The sequence below is a fragment of the Alosa pseudoharengus genome, unplaced genomic scaffold (assembly GCF_046254945.1).
Source record: "Alosa pseudoharengus isolate Yale_2024_CS ecotype anadromous, Long Island Sound unplaced genomic scaffold, YU_APseudo_1.1 YU_APseudo_1.1_scf_6, whole genome shotgun sequence".
In the NCBI taxonomy this organism is placed as follows: domain Eukaryota; kingdom Metazoa; phylum Chordata; class Actinopteri; order Clupeiformes; family Clupeidae; genus Alosa; species Alosa pseudoharengus.
In genome coordinates, this window is record NW_027468848.1 from 30925748 (window position 1) to 30950620 (window position 24873).

At 39.6% G+C, this 24873-nt stretch overlaps 1 protein-coding gene across 1 annotated transcript; it reads left to right on the forward strand.

The window, feature by feature from the left end:
* The first annotated feature begins 3765 nt into the window (after positions 1 to 3765).
* On the forward strand, positions 3766 to 20900 carry LOC143105809 (B-cell receptor CD22-like). The gene is made up of 9 exons (XM_076269918.1): positions 3766 to 3835; positions 4120 to 4191; positions 16281 to 16475; positions 16744 to 17004; positions 17199 to 17465; positions 18992 to 19088; positions 19547 to 19577; positions 19865 to 19948; positions 20269 to 20900. The coding sequence occupies exons 1-9, from the start codon at positions 3796 to 3798 to the stop codon at positions 20305 to 20307; spliced, it is 1086 nt and encodes a 361-aa protein (XP_076126033.1). The 5' UTR covers positions 3766 to 3795; the 3' UTR covers positions 20308 to 20900.
* Positions 20901 to 24873: the final 3973 nt, after the last annotated feature.

The following is a 24873-nucleotide window of genomic DNA, read 5'->3' on the forward strand; positions in this document are numbered from 1 at the left end:
GTCATGTGTTGAGGGAAAGTTCGCGAAGCCAAGATGAATGGGTAGGGAGACAGGCGCAGAAAATATGATTAAATTAAAGTTAGGCTACTTTTCTCGCGAACTGTTTACCACAACTAACCACCAACATCGTTTAAAAGCTGAGAAAAAGCTCTTTCGTGTGATACATGTGATGTCTGTGATGAATCTTTACAGAGCAGCAGATAAGGCCTGGCCATATCGGCTCTGATGTACATTGATTTAAATGCATTATCGCTTCACTACCCAACACGCGAACAAGAAAGAAAAGAAAAAAGAAACCAATGAGCTTATGTCACGATTTCCGATAGGCTTAGGCCTAGAGAAAAGACAGCTATTGGTAACCTAACAAGTAGGATTTGCTTTGCCTACTCTGCTGTTTGGTTGTCCCAAACTTTGAGACGACCCATACTCGCATTAACTGAATCTTATCAACCCGAACTGCGATGTTCCAAACAGAGTGACAGGATGCAATGCCTAATAATCTCACGGCATAACTGATACAGTGCGCCTAGGCCTACTGTTAAACACCTGAAAAATATTAAGCTGCTGTTTTCTTTTCATGACGAGCACTAGGCCTACGTTTGAATGATTTATGACTGAATGGAACGTTGCGTTTTTAAGCGCCAGAACTGCTTATCACGTCATGGTGTGACAAAGTTTACACCATCATCTTCTAATGTATCCTTATGTTGTGATGTCCATTCTCTTTGCCCTAGGCTATCATTTGTGCGTGAAGCATGTTTCAATTAAGACAGTACACAAGCTATTTTTATTGTTGTATTGAATGATTTCATGAATGAATTGTAAGCACATAGGATTACGGCTGGCAGCGCCACTGACCAAGGCCACAGTAGCCTGTGAACCTCTGATTTTCAAAGGGGAATCACGGCCAACGCAGGGGGCAACTCTTCTCTTCAATTTCCCTTCCAAATTACGTTTTATTGTCTGAAGACAACTATCGCAAGAATCTAACATTCTAAGCAACAGCAAAGCAAATGCAAGCTAACCAAAGTGCAGTCGGTTCTCCCGCCATGGTTTTGGAAATCACACACCTGCTGCATCTGAAGGCCCACACATAAGGCCTACGCCTATCACTCTACACGCCCCTGTTGCACGTCACATTCATAGCTGATGCTGCCTCCTGGCTCCCCAAAATGCCGCATCATGTGAACAGATAAGCAGGCCTGCAAATTTTTTCCTCGTTTTCAGACACACGTTGCAGCAAAAAGACGTCTCATTGTTCTTTTGTCGGGTCGGGTCAGGTTCGGGTAGTTAATCAGTGCATATTGAGGGTTGAGTGGGTGCAGATTGACTCTCTTGACGGGTCGGGTGGGTGCGGATGTTAAAAAACCTTAACCGGCGCAACACTACTGTTGAGCATATTGTAATGCAGCGTTGAATGGATGAATAGCTTACATAAGGGTACCCCGCACTTTTCAAACCACACTCAAGCTTATGGTTATTGTCCCCACCACTTCTAAAAACAAACTGACGCCCTTGGTATCGGCAATACTGGCTCTATATTTAATTGGTATCGGATCGAAACCAAATTTTACAGTATCGCACACCACTACTGTGCTCTAATGCAGTGGTTCTTAAACTTTTTGTCTGGCGACCCCACAAAAAAGTATGCCGAGGTCTGGCGACCCCACTTTCCCCAAACCCATTCCAAGTCCTTACTCAAATACCCCCCTCAAACGTTAACAACTAAATCAAGCAAAAACTAGAAAGTCATTTGTTTTATTTACTCCATATGAACAAGAACCGAGAAAAACAAACAATCACGATTAAACAAGTGTAGGCTGCCGCCATATCAGATCAGAGCGATATGTGCGTAGCGCGCGCGCACACACAAGCACGCACACACACATGCACATGCAGCATTAGGCCTACAACGCTACATTAATTATATTTATGCCGATAACAATAACTATCTTTTTATTTCCCTTTTCTGGTTTACTATCTTTAACAATTTCAATGGAAAGGGTGGGCATGCTTCCGTGAACATAGCAAGTTAATTCTAGGAGGAATGCTGCACGGCGACACAGAGATTTTCCTCCACGGTGCTGAGCCGACATCTGTATTTTGAGATGTCGTTTGACAGGTTTTAAGCTCTCATTCGCCAGAACATCGCTGCAAATCACACATTGTGAGTGGTCGAGGTTATCTTTAACTTGGCAAGTGAATGCATATTTCAGAAATTATTTCTGATAAAGCCGACGCGCCGTTTGTTCTTTTTTATTCTCACCGGCCTGTAGACTTCCCATCTGAGGATCACGGAGTAGTAGACGCACTGGTAGATGACACTTCCGAGCTTTTGTTCAATTTTTTAAGCAGCCACCTGTCCATTTTGGCTAGTAGGCTATATATGTCTTTTGTTTTGTTTTACTTAAAATAGCAGGAACAAGTTAGCAGATAGTTATAGTTTCTATCAGCGGACCAGTAGCCCATAGACCGATCCAGATCTCGTTGAAAGACGAAAACATCTCTCTCTCTTCTCTTAACTGCGTGTAAATAAGAAAAACGCCGAAAAGCCCAATATTATTTTCCTTTGTTTCACCTAATAATAATTTCAGACTGAATACAGAAAATAATTGGCGACCCCACAGAAGTTTTTGGCGACCCCTAGTTTAAGAATCACTGCTCTAATGCGGTGTTTCCCAAACTTTTTTTCTGGGGACGCACTTTTTAAAAATAACAGATTATCGCAACCTATTTCACTTCAGATCTAACATGCAACCTGCATGCAACCACCAATAATGTCCATTTAAATTGTAGCCTAATATAATGCACGGTTGAGCGTTTTAATTCCGAAATAATAAGGAATGTGAGGAGGTTGCTAATGCTATTAACTTTTAAAGAGTGTATATCTACAATCGAAACTATCTACAGCCTATGACGCAAATTGAATGTCCGGTATACGGATGTCTGCTTTAGTTGACTAGATTTTAATCGGTCAAGTTGAAGAGCTGGTGTCCGTTAATGTTTGTGCAAATAGGCTGATTCATGTCCCTTGCATTTTGCAACTGCAAGGTCCATGGCAGGCGCCCCACAGAAATGTTTCATTTTGCGAGTGAGATATCCACGCTGTCCCCTCTGCGACGTGTTCGCCCCCCAGTTTTAGAGCTACTCTAAATGCAAAATTGCACAGAGGGACGTGACTTTGGTAAACAAACTATATCCTAATAGAAAACTGATAGCTTTCCTGGCTAAATGGTATAGTTAGGCCTATTAGACAACATAAATTGTGCTGGCGACCCAAATAAAATCTCCTGCGACCCACCCGCGGGTCGCGACCCAGTCTTTGGGAAACACTGGCTTAGAGCACCTTTAATGATAACTTTGTTTTATGTAAGTCACAGTATGTTATTGTAAAAACATGGTGTTTTGAATTTAAAAATGTTGTGCAAACTTGTAATAAACGGAGTCAATACACAGATAAACATCTGTTTCCTGTCAAAGCATACTATTAACTCATCAGCAGCTTGTCAGAATAAAATGTGTGTGTGCTTGAATATCTTAACAAAAACACCAAGTACACACATCATCTTATGTATCATCTTTCAGCCATTTTCTCTTATAAGTGCATGCAAATTATATATTTTATTACTTTATATTATATTATGTGCAATTGACAGTATCAGGAAACAAACAGCGAAAACATAATGACTGTAAGCTATACATGTGACAGAGGAAGTATTCAAAGGAAGTGTGTGCTCACCCTTATCATAGTTGTGAATATGACCACGTTGCAGGCCACTTAAGCAGAAAGTGATTATGATTCTAATCCACAGCACAGCAGTCACGATTTTCTCTGGTAAGCACGACACATTTGGCATTAAATAAGTAATAGTGTTGAAGGGTCGAAAAACCATTTGACAATTGACAAATCTATTTATTTATTATTGTATGTTTATAGTTATTTGACTTTGGAGAACATAATAAGAACAGAGAATAACACAACCTTACAATACATTAACCTTGACCCAGTGAATCCTGTGAATTTTACTCGAGATGAAAATATACATTACCGCTGAGATAAAAATGTAGAAAGATTTTCTGGTCTCAGTTAAAGATGTATCATTTGTGTCCAACACTCAGCAGGAGGCTCTTCAGCCATGTTCACGAAGCTGACTGCAGTCATGTTAATGGTGTCGCAGCTATCTGCCTTAGGTAGGAAATAGTGGATAACTCATTCTAAAAATACACTCACATCCCTTATAAAAAAATAACTGCATTATTTCAAGTGTCAAAACTGCAGTTTTCTGAGTTTCAAAACGCCAGTTTTGGGGGAAATATTTGCAGTTCTTATGCAGGACATGCAGTATTTTGGACATGAAAATACTTCTGTACTGCACTGTACTCTATCTGAAAGGATCAAATACAAGTGAAATTGATAGTTTGCAAGAGCTCTGCAGGCCTAAAATGCTGCAGGAAAGTGAATCCATGACTGGATTTTCAACTGCCTGATTATTATTTGCAAATGATGATTTGTGTAAAGTGCAAAATCCAACTAAATCTTATTTAACCCTTTGTCTCGACAAAGAATAGGATGGTGTTCATCTTTAGTAATTACCCAGATTTTCACAGACCAGATATCAATATAAACACACTGTGCAAAATTTTGAATTGTTCCTACAATATCTAGAGGTAGCTCAAGGCCTTTGAATATTTCCGGAATCGCTCATTTTTGCAGACATTGTAACATTTAACCCTTAGAACCCTAAGCTGTTTTTAGGGCATTTTCACTACCTTTATTCATAAGGATTTATTCTGGTCATTGTAAGTGCCACACACATATATTATATATTGTTTTTTTCAGGAGAGTTTAGGCTATTCAGATCTGCCATCATTTCATGTATTAATACTAGCATTGATTTTATTTAGATTTTTAAAGAATTAAAATATAAAAAGTGTATTATAAAAATTCTTATATTTCGACATGTATCTCACCACTGCAAGCTCACAGCTCTACATGCATTTCATGTGTGTGTAGGGCAGACTGTCCTGAATCGGGCAATATAATTGCCATGTTGGAGGGATACTCTGGGGCTGAGCAATTTACAGAAATATTTGCTATGTGATTTACGGAAATAAATGCCATTTTTTATTTAGTGATGAAAAATGACCTTTCTGCGCTCCATATCTGTGACACGAACTGATCTGACCTGACTTGACCCGAGGTTGCGTGTTAGCCTGCGTGCCTGTGTGTATGCAGTCATAATAATTGTCAACTCTTTACTGCATTGCCATGAACAAAGTATACTTATTTAAATAAAGGCAAAAAAGGTGTTTATTTGTTGAACAAATTGGGATGCAATGCAGGAATTTGCTAGGATCTCAAAACCGGAATATGAACATGCTTTGCCATAGAGAAACACATGATAGCATTGGATTATAAACATGCTTTGCCACAAGAACAGACAAAAACATGGGGTAAGTCCAGCTATATGAAGTTATTATTTTGCTGTCACTTCGTCTGTTTTATAACCCAGAAGGATGTACTTGGTATCAAATGATAGCTCTGAGTCTCCTCTTTCATCTGACATGCGTGGCATATCTATGCGATCACGGGTCCGCGAGTAATTCAAACGAGAGTAATGTGTGTGCAGGTGAATGCAGAGAAGTATAGACTGTAAATATGATGCAATTTGATTTAATTTCATGATTTTTAAAAAATTTCATACTTGATCGTACAGACAAGTGTGTAGTCTCGTTGGATAGCCTCACTTCTGCTCTGTCTTGCAATAAAGGTTTCATCTCGCTATGATGAACCGTTCCGGAGCAATGTAACAGAGAAGAAAGGGTGTGTTTTTTGACGCACTTTGCGTCAATCGGGTTCTAAGGGTTAAGAACGCACAACAAAATAAAATGCAATATTATTTTTTGGTCAGACTATAATAATATAAAGGAGAATAGCAATAATAAACAATGTCAATTAAATCAATAGCCTAATGAAATAAACAATGAAAATGAGGGGGAAAAAAGCAATAATAAACAATAATGTCCATTCAATCAATAATATAAAAACAATAGCATGGTAAGACTACATTAAAGACAATATCAATAGTAAACAACAATGTCAAATTAATCAACAGCCTAATGGAAATAAAACAATATTTTACAAACTATAATGCATAAGAAGCGCTTAATGAACTAAGTGCATGTTGAACAGATATGCCTTTAGACCCCTCTTAAATGACCCAAATCTATCACAGGAACGGAGACCACTGGGCAACTCATTCCACCAACATGGAACCACTCAGGAAAAGAGTCTTGAATTTGACCTAGTGTTTATGACTGGTCGACATAACAGACGCTCATCAGAAGACCGCAATGGGCAGTTGGGAAAGTATATCTTGATCATTGAATTAAAATAACAAGGAGCAGATCCAGTCAGTGTCCAAGGCCAAAGGCCAAAGTGAGAGATTGAAATTGTATCATCATATTGTACAGTTGTACACCCGGGACGTCCTCTTTCTCTTTGGGCCAGGAGAAAGTCTCCATCTTCTGGATTCTTGAGAAGAATGAGTGCATCTTGATTAGGGATCGACCGATATGTTTTTTTCAGGGCCGATACCGATATCAATTATTACCAAAACAGGAGGCCGATAACCGATATGTAAAACCGATATGTCAGTTGTCAAAAAGGGGGGTAGATAGTAAAGGCTATATGCTGCAAAAATTTAATTAAAAATCATTTAATTATGCAAACTTTTCTTTCTTCTTTTGATACACAATTGTCTATCAACTTGCATCACTTTGCAAGTGTAAATCCTGTGTATCATGTTAATCCAAGAGCTGAGTGATAGCAATTATTTTCATAGAGTAGGCCTGCACAATGGGCTATGTGCTTGTTAAGGGACCTGTCACAAAGAGGATGCTTTGAGAGAGGGAGAGGGAGAGGAAGAGGTGCATGCGTGATGGCAAGTGTTACGGTTGAATAGTTTAACAAAACAGTTTTAAAATAGTTCTTAGGCTATTTAAGCATGCAATTTGTATCCATATGTAGGCTAAGCTACACTTTTGAGAGCCTAAAAGGCACGTTAATAGCCAGCTCATGACGCGATTTTGTTCAGGTCGGATTAAATTACGGTTGGCCCAGGGTGCATGTAGTCTTTTCTGACAGTCCGTTACAAAAAGGAGCAATTAGACTTTTTGACGTTCGCTATCGCATAATTTAGGACTTGTCTGTACTATGTCCGCCGAGGTGTCCCGTTATTCACAATTAACGAACGAGGCGGAGGCAGAGAACTCCCAAAGCGCAGCACCCGAGTTTGTGGGCTAACTAGTAAACAGCATTAGTAACGTGCATCAATCGGGAATTCGCTAAATGAAGGAAGTGGGTGCTTTACTTATTGATCCGGATCAAAGAGACAATAGCTTAAGTCAGTGATTCTTAAACTAGGGGTCGCGACCCCAAATGGGGTCGCCAAAAACTTCTGTGGGGTCGCCAATTATTTTCTGTATTCAGTCTGAAATTATTATTAGGTGAAACAAAGGAAAATAATATTGGGCTTTTCGGCGTTTTTCTTATTTACACGCAGTTAAGAGAAGAGAGAGAGATGTTTTCGTCTTTCAACGAGATCTGGTTCGGTCTATGGGCTACTGGTCCGCTGATAGAAACTATAACTATCTGCTAACTTGTTCCTGCTATTTTAAGTAAAACAAAACAAAAGACATATATAGCCTACTAGCCAAAATGGACAGGTGGCTGCTTAAAAAATTGAACAAAAGCTCGGAAGTGTCATCTACCAGTGCGTCTACTACTCCGTGATCCTCAGATGGGACAAGTCTACAGGCCGGTGAGAATAAAAAAGAACAAACGGTGCGTCGGCTTTATCAGAAATAATTTCTGAAATATGCATTCACTTGCCAAGTTAAAGATAACCTCGACCACTCACAATGTGTGATTTGCAGCGATGTTCTGGCGAATGAGAGCTTAAAACCTGTCAAACGACATCTCAAAATACAGATGTCGGCTCAGCACCGTGGAGGAAAATCTCTGTGTCGCCGTGCAGCATTCCTCCTAGAATTAACTTGCTATGTGTAACGATCCTGTGTTCCCTGTCCCTCCTTTGTTTACTTCCTGTCAGCCATGTGCTCCTTTGTTTGTCTTGCCATGTCCCAGTTCCCTGTGTCTCCGCCCCTCACCTGTTTGTCATTATTAGTCTGCTCATTTAATTATGAATTCCAGCCCTGTGTTCACCTGTCTCTCGTTTTACCTTGTTTCGTGTCCACCTGTGCCTTGTTAAGTCCCTGTGTATTTAAACCCTCTGTCTCCCCTCAGTCCCCTGTCGGTCTTTGATGTTGTTTCGTGGTTGTAGTGTGCATTTTGTATTAAAGATTCCTGTTCTGACGTTTACGTGTGCCTCGATCGTTACTTGCCCTGCGCCTCGGTCCAGCTCTCCATACTGCAACCCTGACACTATGTTCACGGAAGCATGCCCACCCTTCCCATTGAAATTGTTAAAGATAGTGAACCAGAAAAGGGAAATAAAAAGATAGTTATTGTTATCGGCATAAATATAATTAATGTAACGTTGTAGGCCTAATGCTGCATGTGCATGTGCGTGCTTGTGTGTGCGCGCGCGCTACGCACATAGCGCTCTGATCTGATATGGCGGCAGCCTACACTTGTTTAATCGTGATTGTTTGTTTTTCTCGGTTCTTGTTCATATGGAGTAAATAAAACAAATGACTTTCTAGTTTTTGCTTGATTTAGTTGTTAACGTTTGAGGGGGGTATTTGAGTAAGTACTTGGAATGGGTTTGGGGAAAGTGGGGTCGCCAGACCTTGCCATACTTTTTTGTGGGGTCGCCAGACAAAAAGTTTAAGAACCACTGGCTTAAGTGGTGTTTTTGTAACTTCAGTGTAGATGATTGTGATTCACTGCAACTTCAGCAATGTAGGCTACCTTCCTTACCTTCGAAAAATAGCTCCGTAGGCTACAGCTGAAGCCCAGTCTGCCTCAGTGAGAATCCTAAACTTGGTGTAGTGGGCGGGACAATGCTCTTGACCACAGAGTAGCAAATGCAGGGAGTGAGAGACGCTTTACAGACAAAATAGCGCGTTTCATGTTTTATCCATTTCAATATCGGCTTATCGGTGGAAAAAATGACCGATACCGATTATTATAAAAATGCTAAATATCGGCCCTAATAATCGGCCAGGCCGATAATTGGTCGACCCCTAATCTTGATGTGCAATATCAAACAGGTCTCCCAACTGGTCTATGAAAGCCTCTACATTGCACTGCTGAGTCTCAGAAGTTCTCTTGCCATTTTTCTTCAGCTTCTGCCACTTGTCGTGAAGTGTTTCCAGTTGTTTTATGGCATGTTGGGGACGAACGGGAATCCTAGCCTTGTCCTAGAATACCAAGACTTCTTTGATCACCGCAAGTTTTTTTTCAATGTTTTATGGTGATATTACAACAAACATAAAACCTGCTTCTTGAAGACTTTGTTCAGGGCCGGAGTGGGGCCACTTTTCAGCCCGGGAGTTTCAGGCCCAAGACCGGCCCACTTTTTTAGTGGTGGTGGAAACTGGATAAATAAGGCAACATTTCAGCTCTTACTATCCTGTAGTTTTTATTATAGGCTAATATTCCACTATTCCACAAGGATAGGTTGATAAGTTAACAAAAACAGGAAGGAAGAAATAAAGCATTTGAAATGTATCCCACAATTCCACTAAGAGGCATATTGAACTACTGTATTGTTTACATGTTTTTTTTCTGCATGGGTCAGCTATCATGTTGTTTTGGTGATTTTGCTCCTTTAGGGACCGTTCGTTATTTATAAACGGGGTCACCGGAGGAAAATAGGGGAGGGTCATGTCTTTTTATTCTTTGTTGAGGGGAGGGTCACCTAACTTTTTTTTGTCTAGGAGGGAGGGTCACCCATCTTTTGTATTAATGAAAACAGCAAAAAATCAAAGTGGCTTGTTTGATTGTTGATTTCTGTCGCCATATAACGTTCTCTTTCGTTCCATAGCTCTGTCAACATTGAACAATGAAAATAAGGGAGATTTCCCGGGTTTCTCACGCAAAATAGGCTACGGAAAATGTCAACATTCGTCCCCATTAACGTTGGAAGGGTTGGAGCAACAAAGTAGCCTACTTTATTCACGCCTAACAGCCTATATCCATTTGGTCAACTTTATCCAGCCCTAAAAAAGCTAAATTTAACTTTGGTTTACTTGTAGTTTACCGTGTAGCCTAACTTTAAACAGTGTGCATGCTTAACATAAAGCATACTTGTGCTTTATTCATCCACACATCCAGCTTCTAACGTTTTGACAAGCATTTCTACCAATTGACCTTGTTCCTGCCCATCTCTAGCTTTGCTGTCTCCATCCTTTCTGTTTTTGTTGTTTGCAAAAAAATATATAGTATTTATTGGAAACCAGCAACAAGTGCAATTTGTTATTCGCTGTCATTCTCTCTCCTGCCAACAAAAATGTGTTACGTTCCAAGTAGCAGTGCGTAATTCTGCTTCATAAAGTTGAACAAATACATTTGGTCATATAAATAGCCAGTTTATGGTCTACAGTGTAGTTGGTAAGTTATGGTAGGCCAACTTGGAGTGAATATACAGGGGGAATTCTTTGTCTAGCTGAGTAGCCTGGCAGGTGCGCACGTAGGCATAGCCTATGGCCGAACACTGCAAGCGCTATGAATTGTGCTCTCACGACAACCACGTCATTAACTTAAATAGGCCTAGGTTAACATCACTGTGAGTTCGCATTCAAGCAAGCAAAACGATGATTGGAATACATCTGTTTCTCTGGAAGGGCAAGGGGTAACAACAGGACAACACAGAGACAGGCCAGAATGCAGGACTAATGTTATGAGAGTATTACAGTAATATGGGATATTCTACGGGAAAATATTAAAACGGCAAGACAGCGGGGAAACGTTAAAATGATAAACCCGGAAAAAGTTGACATGTTAGGTATTTTTCGGTCCCTGTGATTATTTGTGAAATTGTGCAAACGGCTTTTTCAAGTCATTTGAGAAGGAAGGAGTGTAGCAAGCTCCCAAGTTGACGCTCGTCTGAGAAATTGAGTTTTTGATAATGTTCAGCTTCGGCAGCTTTACAATGACTGAGGAAGCCTAGAGACGAGTCCATAGCAACAAGTTCATGTGTTGAATTAGTTATTACCCAGTGTGCTTTGTTGAATGGTCTCAATGCTTTATTGTTTTATTTCATGTGAATACTTACTAGAGGAGTAACTTTTCAAGTAGGCTAATGCAGTTGCAGGAAGTGTGCATTTAGTTTCCATGCTTATTGTGTTTCCACAACAATGTTAGTGAGTAAATTTACTGAAATGGCCACCATCTTGGTGAAGTGTGATGTGTAAGATCAGAAAGCAGAGGTTGGTTTTAGGGCGGTAGCATATGATGTGTTTTCATAGCACGTAAGAGCATCGGCGGAAGACAACGACAATTGGCCGGGGAGGGTCATGTCATTTTTGAAAATGCTGCTGGAGGGTCATGCAACTTTTGATCGAAGCACTCAAAATCCCTCCGGCGATCCCGTTTATAAACTAGATACCGCATAGCGGTACAAAATATGACCGCCGCTCAGTCCTGTACATCCATTCCGTGAAAATAAATCATATTAATGAATTTGTCTCCATCTTCTACTCCATCCCCCACTCTTGAAACTTTTGTGTATACTTGTTTGGAATGTGTGTGTGCACACATTCCGCACACAAAGTAGCCTACTGGCGCTGCAAAGGTGAATAGATTTGTTTCTGGGCCAAAAAATTTGCAGCATTGTTATAAAACCTTTAAAATCTCTAAACAATCAAACAAAGTAGGGCAGTTCATCACAGTCCATCCATTGCAACTAGACTGATGAAAGGTACACCTGTAGGCTACATTGTATTTGGGAAAAGCAGAAGGTAGCAGCATAATGTATTTATTTATTTATTATTAAACAAAACAATCCCTGTCAGTTCCATGCAGTTTTCAACAGCTATCAAGAAGAGAGGTCATGTCACGGATTTTTGTGAATGTTTCTTCTTCTACATATGTATAAGTTTAGTCATCTAGTTCATATGATATTCAGCTTTATTGTCAATGCACAAATTAAATACCAGTAGTCTAAAACAAAATGCCGTTTTACCCAGTGGTGCAAATAACTGACATGTCCAAAAGGGCCTTCATGAAATGCGTTGCGAGACTGTTCATACACATTTTAACGGGCAAAGTTGAAGAGCTACTGTCCGTTATTGTTTGTGCAAATAATATGCTGATTCATGTTCCCTTGCATTTTGCAACTATGAGGTCCATGGTTAGAGACCAAGCTCAATCTTTTGACGCAATCTTTTGATTTTCACCCAGCCTAGTCCATGGTAGGCGCCCGATAGAAATATTGTTTAATTTTGCGATTGAGATATCCACGCACTGGCGCCCCCCCCCCTGCGACGTGTTCGCCCCCCGGTTTCAGAGCTATTGTAAATGCAAAAATGCATAGAGGGAGTTATGACAAAACCGTGACTGTTAACAAACTATAAGCTATATAAGGTAGGCCCTATGCTAGGCCTACACAACACAAATTGTCACTAGGCTATGCTGGCGACCCAAATAAAATCTCCTTTGGAACCAATGGCTTAGGGACCGTTCGCTATTTATAAACGGGATCACCGGAGGAATTTTGAGTGCTTCGATCAAAAGTTGCATGACCCTCCCCTGCCTGCAATATAATTTTCAACGACCCTCCAGCAGCATTTTCAATTTGACCAGTGTCATAATGAAAACAATGAGTCCCTTACACCTTACAGTATCAAGCTGCCACCTCTTTGCGAAAAGTTAATAGTTTTGCATATCAGTAGTAATACATTTCAAGTAGCTGAATCACCGAAAGGGCGAATGAAGTGGACACTTCTAAATGGAACCCAACGCACTGTACAGTAGCTCAAGGTCTGTGGCTAAAGCAGCCATAATGAAAGCGTTATCATTGTTTGGATACTTCACACACACGTGTTTTTTAATCGCATAGACTACAACTACCAAGCTGGAATCAAAGCACATCGACTCCCCTCTCACACCCTAAACACGCACTTCGAACAAACAAAAAGCGCCTCAGTCTCACAGTATAGCCATAAGCAAAACTGTATCTGACCGGTGTAACGTTGGTACTAAATCATTCATCGCAAAGAATGATTTTTGTAGCACGTGCAACAAATATGTGTAGGTACAGCCCTGCCCTGAATACATCTCAACGTGCGCTCTAAAACATCTGGTTTAAATGGAGATGTAGATCATCACGGGTGCGTTAATAAATCTACATTGCGGCGAGTTGACACAAATTATTCTCTTTGACGAATTTATGTAGTTTCAGTTACTTTACTTTGAGCCATGCTCTTCCTTACTTGAATCACCTTTGAAAATAGAGGATTGAAGTAGCCTATATGGGTGTTTGGGAATGAACGTTGACTCAGATGCTTTTTGAGACCAATAAAATGTCAGAAATGTCCCAGCCCGGTGTTTAGGATGCATCATAGACAGGTTATCTTTCAGGTAGCCTATATATTTTCCATTAAAAAAACCATCACGTAGCGAACGTATTGTGGCTAACTCACTTAGCTCCTGTTAGTAGCCTAGGCTATGGTCATAAGCAAATGAGATGACAGTCGAAAGATACCATTACTGCTGTTATCAATTTGCTTGGTAGCCTATAAACGCATTTATGGTTTATCCATCACTCAACCATGCTAATGACATTATTTTACCTACATTCTGCTATTGATAGGATTAACGTAGCCTACCTGCAGTAAAAAACAAGCATGTCCGATAAACATTCTCAGATTTATTTCGGCTTCAAGAGGAAATGGGAATTACATGTCATGCAGAAATCATCCTACCCTTAGATGTTCTCTGCGGTAAACTACTGTAGCCTACTGTCTTGTCCTTGTAGGAAGCATAGTGTCTTTCCAACCCACTTTAGATTAACTTCCAACAAAATTACGTCTCACTGCAACGATGCGCCATCTAGTGGACAAACGACTACGTGACGCCAATACTGGAAATGCAGGCAAATTATTATTATGATGAATATTTGGGTTTCCTTTAATCCTACAGAATTTGTAATTATGTATCGGCCGTTCTAATTGCCGTGCACCACCATCTACAGGCCAATGAGTGTACAGTCACTAAATGTACACATAACTTAATTTTTTAGACCCCCCCATGGATGAAATTCTACGAAACTTGGCATACCCCCAGAGAATGTCAGGTTAATCATACACATAAAATTTGGTGCAGTTCTGAACGTCTCAACTGAAGAGAAGGGCGATTAAAGCAGAATGATATTGCATTTTCATTTTTTACCGGGGGGGGGGGGGGGGGGGGGTGCAAATCACAAATGAGTGATTATGGGCTAGGTTGATGTGGGCCCTTGAGACCAACATACCATAAAAATTTCTTCATCCTCGGTGTCACGGTTCAGGTAGTTATTTAGGAAAAACTGCATTTTTTGGGTTTTGGGGGGCCCAGCGCGGGGGAGTGGCCCCCGGGGACCAAACGAAAATTTTCCGTAAAAGTCTAGTGGGGCTACATACCCACCAAATTTCATGTGCCCCGGTGTTTCGGTGCCCCAGGTATCGTTGACCAAAATTTCAGGAAGTAGATGACGAAAAAAAAAAAAAAAAAACTTTGACAATCCCTATATGACCGCTTTGCTAGCTTTGCTAGCGGCGGTCATAATAACGAACGGTCCCTTACTACACCCACTTCTGAGCAAACAAGCCGTATAGGTTGATCATGTAGCCTACTGCTGTCATAGCCTACTGTTTTTTCTTCCATAAAATAACTTTAATTCATATGGTTAACTCTATTATCCTTTCTACTTGTCCCTATAGTCATAGCTAATTTCGGGCTCATCATTTTCAGCGGGGGACTGGCTGATCTGCTGCTCAGGCTACTTTTGTTTTTAGGCCTATAGGCTACTGCATACACAGATCAAGCTTGAGTTTTGTTATCAATATTTGCATAATATTTGCAAAGTCTATGAATAGCCATATTGGATGATACCAAAATGCTAATATTTTAATTAATTTAATATGTTACTTGCGAATAGGTTGACAACGCTACAACTTCCAGTAGGTTATTAGCCCAATTACGTCGTTATAATCATGGCTATCTATCTTTACCAGTTGCCACTTATGTCTGTCCTCTTCCAAAAAAATTGGAAGCATGGCACATTTGGCAGCATTTCCCTCCAATACTTTTCGTCTTTTTTACCTGGCCTTTTCAGTCCCTCATGGCATCTTTCTACCATCCATCCTCCCTGACGCTTATCACTGCGGTAGGGCCGGCCCGGCTGGTATCTGAGAAAACTTTTTAGGAAAGACGGGCTATATGGACCCAACCAATTAACTCTTCTGGGGAGGGGAGAACAACCCATGCAGAGGCTGCGGTGTTAGGCATAGAATGCGGACGTGTGTAGCCAACTTTAAGAGAAGATAGATTAACGTGACAAATTTCCCTCGACCGGCCCAAAAGTGAAGCGGCCCACCGGGAATTCTCCCGATTACCCACTCCGGGCCTGACTTTGTTCCAGTTATTTCAGTCTCTTCTGATCCAAGTAACCATATAGCGATATAGCGGATTTGCTTCGTGTTGCTTCAGCCATTGTCTCAGTGTATATTGTCTATTGTGCTTCATTCACATTGATGCCTTGAAAGACATATCACAACTAAAACAGGAGTTGCTATGAATTGCTCACAACAGCATATTATTGGGAAATACCGGAATCAGCAGATGAGATCAGCAAATACGCATTGCAAATGTGCGTGGACAATATGGAATTCCCATTTTAATGTGGTCACCAATAATCAATACACATTGACTGCATGGTCAAATAAGTCCATTGCTGCCATAAGCATATATTATTAAACAATTATACATCCTAGCACAATGTATCACATAATACGCAAATAATCCTGAATATGCACACTGCACAGTATGTGTTAAACTTCAAAGGTCTTGAGCAACCTCTAAATATTGATAACATTTTGCCCAATTATTTTTTTTATATATTTGTGGGGTGAAAGCATGAACTTTCAAAAGTTGAAAAATAAGGACCACCTATATATATATATATATATATATAGAGAGAGAGAGAGAGAGAGAGAGAGAGAGAGAGAGAGAGAGAGAGAGCACAAGTAAAGATTGTAATCTAGACTGGCATATATTTCAGTAGTAAATGTTGCAGGTGTGAATTGAAATGTGTTTGTCTTAATGCCCCCAGATCTAGCTCCCACTAGTTCACCTAAACCCCCTGATTGTTGTGGACTCCAGGGGCCTCCTGGTCCTGCTGGTCCTCCTGGTCCTGCTGGTCCTCCTGGTTGGCCTGGTGTTACTGGATTACCTGGTTTTCCCGGCAATCGTGGCGTAGTCCAGTATTGGGGCCCTTACTGTAAAGGAAGCATCAGATCCAACTCAGGTAGGAAGGTCCTCTCAAAAAAAAAAAAAAAAAAAAACTTTGACAACTTCTATGCTAGTGGCGGTCATAATAAGTACAACTTCTATGCTAGTGGCGGTCATAATAAGTACAGGATGATGGATGACACCGTGTTCACGGAAGTTAATGCTCGTTCGAGGCGGTAAAGCATCCAATATAATAATAGTAATGGGAATTCTAAAGCAGGTTCATGTAGATACACATGCAAAATTAATATGCTAGTTTGGTTATTTATTTTGTGTGTTTGCAGAGCTCACAGTGTCTGTGACCAACAAAACACTTACAGAGGGACAAAATGCCACTTTGGAATGCACGTCTGCTTGCCCCTTGCGTCAGAACACCAACTTTGTCTGGTACAAGAACTCCCATCCTCTGTCTAAGAAGAACACCACCATCAACAACAACACGCTGTACCTGGACCCAGTCGGTAGTGATGATGCAGGTAGCTACTCCTGTGGTGTGGAGGGCTACGAGGACGACCTCTCCCCAGCAGTGACTCTCAGTGTCAGATGTGAGTACATGTAAGGGCGGTGATACCACCAACAATTCTGCACAGAATACACACCTTGGTAACATATTATTGTGGTATATTAATATTCTGGATGGTTACTATTTTCCCACAAAACATTCATGGGTTTAATAGCTGAGAATGTAGGATTTGTATGCTTATTTCTTTATTAATTTATGTTTTGTTTATGCACCAAGATGCACCGAAGGCTGTCTTTGTCTCCGTCAGCCCCTCTGGTGAAATAATGGAGGGCAGCTCTGTGACTCTGACCTGCAACAGTGACGCCCACCCACAGGTGCAGAACTACACCTGGTATAAGACTGCGACTGATCCTGCACCAGTAGGATCAGACAAAAATCACACATTCCCTGACATCACCTCAAAGGATGCGGGTCTTTACTACTGTGCTGCAACCAATGAACTTGGTGAAGAAACCTCCAGCATGATGGCCATAGAAGTTACCGGCAAGAACACCTAATCCTTCCACTCTCACATTCTGGCACAAAACCACTAAATATGAGTCACATACACAGGTTCAGACAACAGAGGTTAGCACGAAGGAACAAGATTTATTCACTAAAACAAGGAGGTCCAACGCACCGAAGGTGGCAAAATAGCAAGAGTAAACAAAAAAAATCAGGGCACTGCCAGCAGGGAACACAAAAACGAATACAGGGATAACGGTCAAACTTAGCTTCCAAGAGGAGCATCCAGAAGAAGGCCGTAGAGTCTCTGGGGAGAATGGCGCAGAGTCTGACTGAAGTTGTCAACGACGAGGCCAGACAAAGAGTGATGGGAATCCTGGGTTTAAGTCGGGAAAGTGCTATTGGGCTGCAGGTGCAGGCGATCAGTAAACTGGGGAGTGAGACCGGGAGGCGGGAGCTTCGTGAGAGTGAGGAGAGTTAGATGTGGGTGTGGCTGGTGTGGCCGTGACTGAGTCCCATGAATATTGGAAATATAAATAGTATTAGTAATATGTGTTAGATTGAATAGGTGAATACCCGAATCCATACCAAAGTCATCATCATTCCTTGACAAAATCCTTGAAAATGTGTGTGTCAAACATTTATATTTGCTTATTATATACAAAGCTGTTTCTCACATTTATCCTATTGCAAATCCTATAAACATTGGACAGTGTTGTGAAAAAAAAAACACACACTGTTTTGTATACATGCATACATGCCTGTCACTGTAATTTTTTTAAAAATGTACTAAATGTGTTAAAGGCACCTTTAACAAGATTTGCTCTCAGTGTCCCCCGTACAGTTGAGAAGTGCAATAATAAACGGTTACACTTTACTTGACAGTATCGACATAAGAGTGACATGACACTGTCATGAATGTGTCATAAACAAGTCATAAACGTTTATGACATAACACTTCTGTTATTAAGTGACATTCGGTTTTTGTCATAACAAGTTAGGGTTAGGATTAGGGTTAGGGTTAGGGTTAGGGTTAGAGGTTAGGGTTAGGTTTCATGTATCATGACAGTGTCATGTGTTCATGACAGTGAAATGTCACTCTTATGTCGATACTGTCAAGTAAAGTGTTACCTAATAAACTAACTAAATGTGCGTCTTTTGCAACAAATTATGAACATAACTCCGATATAATATAAAATGGACAGCAGTCTGTAGAAAAAGATCTCCAAATTCCTGTAGCATAGCAGCTTTTTTCTGTTTCAATTTCGGAGGGGCGAAGGGGTGGCAGTTTTCCCTTACCGAAACTAGACAGTTGCTAAGTCGGTAATCACCTAAGGCCGCTCAGACAATGTAATGGTAGAAGTGCCGTTCATCATGTTATGAGGTTATGTGCCATAAAAATGATTTTGGAAACATTATGTTAAGGTAAAAAAACTGTTAATGGTGCCTCTTCTGTTAAAAAAGAGTGATGCAACATGATTCGGAACATAGTTAGATGGGAGTGTTCAGTGCAGGGTGGATGCTCCTTGCTGTTCATCACTGCTGTATTCATTCCCACCCTCCAGGCAGAATGTGGCTGATCCTGGTTGCTGTGGGGGGGCTGCTGGGGACCCTGGCTGCTGTCTTTCTGATTGCCCTCATCATCGCCTACAAAGTGAAGAGGTCCATCTCACCTATCAGCAGCTACCCAATCAAAGAGAAGACTAGTGACATATAACTAGTGACATCATTTGTTTACTGTAGATAAGATATTTAAATGCATAGAATATATTCAGGATGAATGAACAAAAATGTAAGTAAACAGTAGAAAACACAATTTGCCATCTTTTTGATTAGTTAGTAGTAGAACTGTTGTAGGCTATAAAAGCAATATGGCACTCTAGATCGTGCTATTTATAGCAGATATTGGCATGGCTGTGGCTGTCTATAGTTGAATCACAGCCATAGCGAAATCTGCTACCAACACCACTCTCACTTGTGCCATATTGCTTATTTATACATAGAATATATTAATAATTCAATAAAAAATATATAATATAAAAGAACTGCATGTCATAGGTTTTCTTTTATGACTACAAGTGTGTTCTAAGCCTTCAACTTGTATTTCCTTTCTTTTGTAGATGGCCTTTTCAAGCTGCGGTAGAGAGAAAGGTAATGTATGCCTCTTCCAGGCCTAAATTGATACACAACTACTACATGTATCACCTGAACAGGTTGGTTTTATTTCAACATTTGAACCAAATGTTTTTTGGCCAGAGTGACTCGCATGTGAGTGCATGCATGTGTGGCAACAGGACCAGTGTCATAATGAAAACAATGAGTAAAGAAATCCATCCTGAAATGAAAATTGAGCTTTTTGATAACAAACACCTGTGCAAAAGTAAAAGCACTGACGAAGCACTCATGAATATATTCAGTGTCTGCTCCTACTTGTTTAGGGGTCCCAACCTGATGATAAAGATGCCACATACACAGCCTTAGATCCCAAGGTCTCAAGCTCATCAGAGTATGAAACTCTCAATGTAAGTTATACATTTCCATTTTAAGATGCATGTGATAAGATGTCATGTCTATTACAATAGTATTCAAGCATCTGAACTGAAACATGACGCGCCTACCATTAGCTCATGCTGATATATTTTCTCATATTGAGCAACGCATTTGTACACACTCAAGGAACCACAGATCTGTTTTAAGACATCAAACCAAAAAACTCACTGGACCATCCTCAGTGACAGGTCTTTATTCTGCGTTGCCTTTTTAAGAACCGGCACATTTGCTGAATGCACCATGTAAACAAACACAACTGAATTGAACTGAACTTGGAGTGTTGTATTTTCAGAAAGTGAGGAACCCACGCCAAGCAAACGAAAGCCAGTGAATTATCCTGTGCACGTTCAGCTTTCTGCACTATCCTGATGGGGATGAAATACTATGAGGAGGGCAGCTACTGTATAAGTCATGCATTACAATGTAGTCTATTGGAACATTAGTTCAAACATTTTGTCAAAATGTTATACAAGTTTGCACTTTTAGCTTAAAGGTAAAGGTCTATATATTCTTATACTGGGCCCTATGCTGTTTCTACAGTCAGTGAATTATTAGAAGGGAACCGTAAATCACTGACTATTTATTTTCTATAGGTGTTGCATTAACACAGTTCATGATAGTAACCTTTGCCCATGCATTTCAGCTGGTTAAATGTAACCAATGGACTGATTTCATTGTTTTATTATAAATTATTTGTTTATTATGTCTTGATGTCTGTTTGTAGTGCTTTGTAATGTACTCTATGCATAAAAATGTGTTATCTAAAAGACTAACTTACCTACTTACTTATAGAAGTAAACAGACACAGATATGTCTGCAGAGATAATTTACATTTTGTTAGACTTTTACAGTATAACATTATTGAATAGTCATGAAAATAATCAGCAACCACTTTCCATAGGATTACACCTGTTTCGACCTTGCCTGTTATATCGATTTATCATGCATTAAATAAATAAAATCAAATAAAATATTTTTGGCAAATCCATTTGTTTTTCTGTACATTTGATAACAGCTGAGTGAAGTACATGTATAGTACACAGGCAGTTTGGAAGGAAAGCCTCACAGTTTCATTGGTTGTTTCAACCTTCTTTAGACCTTCAAACGTCCTCACCAGTATATAAACACTTCAAAATGATAAACAATGGTAATATGCTTTTGAGGACTCATGTGGATGGCTTTTAGATGAGCCTTTGTTTACACACATGGCAGCTAGAGTTTACCTGGACTACTCGATTGTCTTACAGAACAGCAAAGCCTGGATGTTAGGCACACCACATATGTACAGTATCACAGGAACTATGTTTGCCTCAAAATGATATAGTCCTACAATTAGTCCTTGAGCCAGAGGGGTTGGTCGGTACCATCTGAGGGGAATAAGTCTTATGGTCATTTTTGGCAGGGTATACCACCCTAGAGTGGCATTGGTAGCTTTTTGTGTGTTTTTAGTATCACCCTGTTTATGTATATTATACGCTTATACAGGGATATATCAGATGAATAGTACCTTAACTAATAGATATCCCCCCCAAACTTCCACAGCTGATTATTTACAGTATGCCAATAATTGTTTGTATTGGAGGTTTTCTGAAATATTATGTATGTAAATTAGCCATTATTATAATGAAATATGCAATAATTTGCATATATTTCAAGTACAAAAATCTTAACCCTGGATAAAGTCAGGTTCAAAATTCTTCTTTTTGTATTTCATTTTGGTGACAAATTAGAGTGAAATATTATTCCTGAAATGCTGTATTTTGTAATGTCTTCATAAATTTGCTGAAAACCCATGTTTTATATATATGTTCCAGAACTTTTATTCTCTTTCCATGCTACAGGTTACAAATCATACATATTAATAGCCTCCTCTATGAAATCCTCCAGCATATAAGAGTATAACTGGAAACTTTAGTGTTTGTACTTGAAGTGGAGATTTCTGGTTCAGTTGTGAAAATGGTGATAATAGATGTTTTTAACGGCTGTTGACAGTATTACACCCACTGTAATAACATTTCACTCTAATATGTCCAAAACTGACCATATCCAGTGTTAAGGTATCTGTACATTTACATAACATTTAAAACATAACATTTCAGAAAAGTTGCAATACAAAATAATATTGGCTTAATGTAAATAGTAAATAATGTAAAATATATAGACTTTATTCTTGCACTGTTGCACTGTTTGACTTACTCATTTGCACCATCACCATGACACTCATTCACAAAGAGCACCTTACCTTCATTGCACAGAGGTCCACAGGCTCAGTCTCTGCTTCAGTCATTGCAAGCGCACCTGATTGATTAATCACCCACTATGTGGATACTGTTTTTTAGAATTTATTTAGATTAAGTTTTATTTAGTACAATTTGTATTTTAGTATATTTAGTATTTTCTTTATCTTCTACAGTCCTTATTGCTTAGTTGTGTTTTTTATATTATATACTTTTAAGTACTTTTTTTGCTGTTAGTGAATGTGTGTGTGTACTGTATGTTGTCTGTATGCTACTGTGACCTTGAATTTCCCCTAGGGATCAATAAAGTATCTATCTATCTATCTATTTATCTATCTATCTAATAATCAGCTGTGCAGGTTTTGTGGGGATATCTATCAGTATTTTTAGCCTATTCACCTGTAAGATATCCCTCCATAAACATACAATGGACATCGAGGCTGATAAAACACAACAAGCTACCCCAAATGCAATGCTATCACATATTTTCTAATTGTAGGGTGGTATACCTTGTCAGTCATTATGAAACGTATTCCCCTTGGTACCGATTGACCAAAATTAGGGAGTCTGGCTCAAGGACTAAATGATGTATCTACGATCAAGAAGATACCATTAGACTCTTGTTATTGTTCATAACAGCAGAATAAATGTTACATTTCATTTTTTTAAAACACTATCCAGACCCACATTTTGGGATTTTAAAGGCTACTCTAATCTCGTCTGACATGATCATTTTTAAAGATACTGCTTGACAATGCTATTGGTTGGCTTTAACTAAACATTTCACAAATGAATGTCAGGAACAAAGCATCAAAAAAGTGTTTCCAGACATAATCCAATTTAGATATTTCTTCCAAGCTAAACTGTAAGCAACATTAGCATAGCCTACTCAAATGTCAGGTGACTGGATGCAAGTTATATGAACCAATATTAACTAAAGCCAAGTTGGCAAGTCTGACAGATTGAGGGGACTTAGCCAAAATGTTGAATGTTTACTCTCATGCCCCTCCCCACTACCACGGAGCACTCTCTCATCGAATTTGTGATGTGCATCAGTTAACAAATTTCCCTCACGGGATCAAAAGAGTATATATACTTACACTTATACAGTGCGCACCAGACTGTGATTGACAGTCAGATCTCACACAGCCCTGCTCTGATTGGACCAGAAGAACCGGGAGCTGTGGACTTTTGCAAAACAAATAACAGGCTGGAGGTAGAAGTGCAGGTTTTTTTCTAAAACCGGCTGATTTATGCTGTTCTGTCTGAGCATAGTGTTGGTTTCAGTGAATACTGTATGATCAAAACAATCTTGCCAACTGCAGCTTTAAGCTTTAGCCTAAATCAGAAGCACACATGCACTCAAATAAAATGTACACTGATGTTTTTCTGTTTATCTGTTGACAAATCACACAGATCCAAATCACAGGGCTGGTTCAAAAATTATTATTCACTTTTGTTAACTTTGCAAGATTGGGCTTTTGCCTTCACAGGGATCTATACTATCTGAGGGTCCTTCTTGCTGCATTTATTTAGATTTCTCATGTCTAAACAATTGTATCATTCATTGTAATCAATCCCATCTCTCTGAGACAAACACATTTAGATTAATGGGCCTGTCAGTCTATGCATAATACTTCACAAATTTACTGTAACAATAAACATCCTTCCATCTATGAATATCAATGATGTCTGTGAGTATTCTGAGGAAAATAAATTAAATACAAGGAATTATAGAAGCAGGCCAGGCAGAAAACCAGAGATATCTTGAAGTCCTTAGCTTGTGATAATGTCTCCGTAATCTTTTCCAGTGATTCAATTGATTCACATCAATTAATTGTGATCTACACGTTGTCAAATATAAAGAATATATAATTATTCACTTTTGATTTTGAGAACTTAAGTCAACAAGATGATGCTATCACATCTGCTAGGAGATAGATGACTCTTGAGTCCTCTGAGTGTTCTGTCCTGGGTTTAAAGAATGCTTTCATTGCTGCAGACTGGTTGGAATTTATCTGAAGGTTTAGCATCTGTGGCGTCTCACCACGACTAAAAATGGAGTTTGACAAGTATTCTAGATTTAGAACTAGATTTAGCACTGCATTGTCGCTATAGCTATACGGTGCTCCTGCAAACCCATTCATCTGTTTCTGTTTTTGTTTCCCTGTTTTCTTTTTTTTTCTTTTTTTTTTCTTCACAGACAAAAGGCACACAGGAAAGTGTGTACCCCTAGTGTGTACCCCTAGTGACAACTGAATTAACATGCATAGAGGACTGCTGGAAGATAGAGGACACTAAATAACTACAAAGGTTTTCACATTTTTGAGTGTTGGGATTTTCAAGGCCAAGGAGCCCCTTCACCCCATCTGCTGGGGGACCAAAACATTAACATTGGTGCGCAGGCAGGCACCACAGGAAACACAACCATTGAGGGGTGGGGAAGCAGTAGATTGGAAGGTATTTGACTGGAGGAATAGAGTTTTCGGCTTTTTTGTTTTATTTTGTGTTCTCTCAAGATAGTTATGCCCCAGTTGATTCTGTTGTTGCATGCAGGCTCATAAACAAGTACATAAACATGAAATATTGAAAATGCACATAAACATGCAAAAGGGGCATATCTGGAGTAACTTTAAAAAATAATGAATAGCCTCAATTCT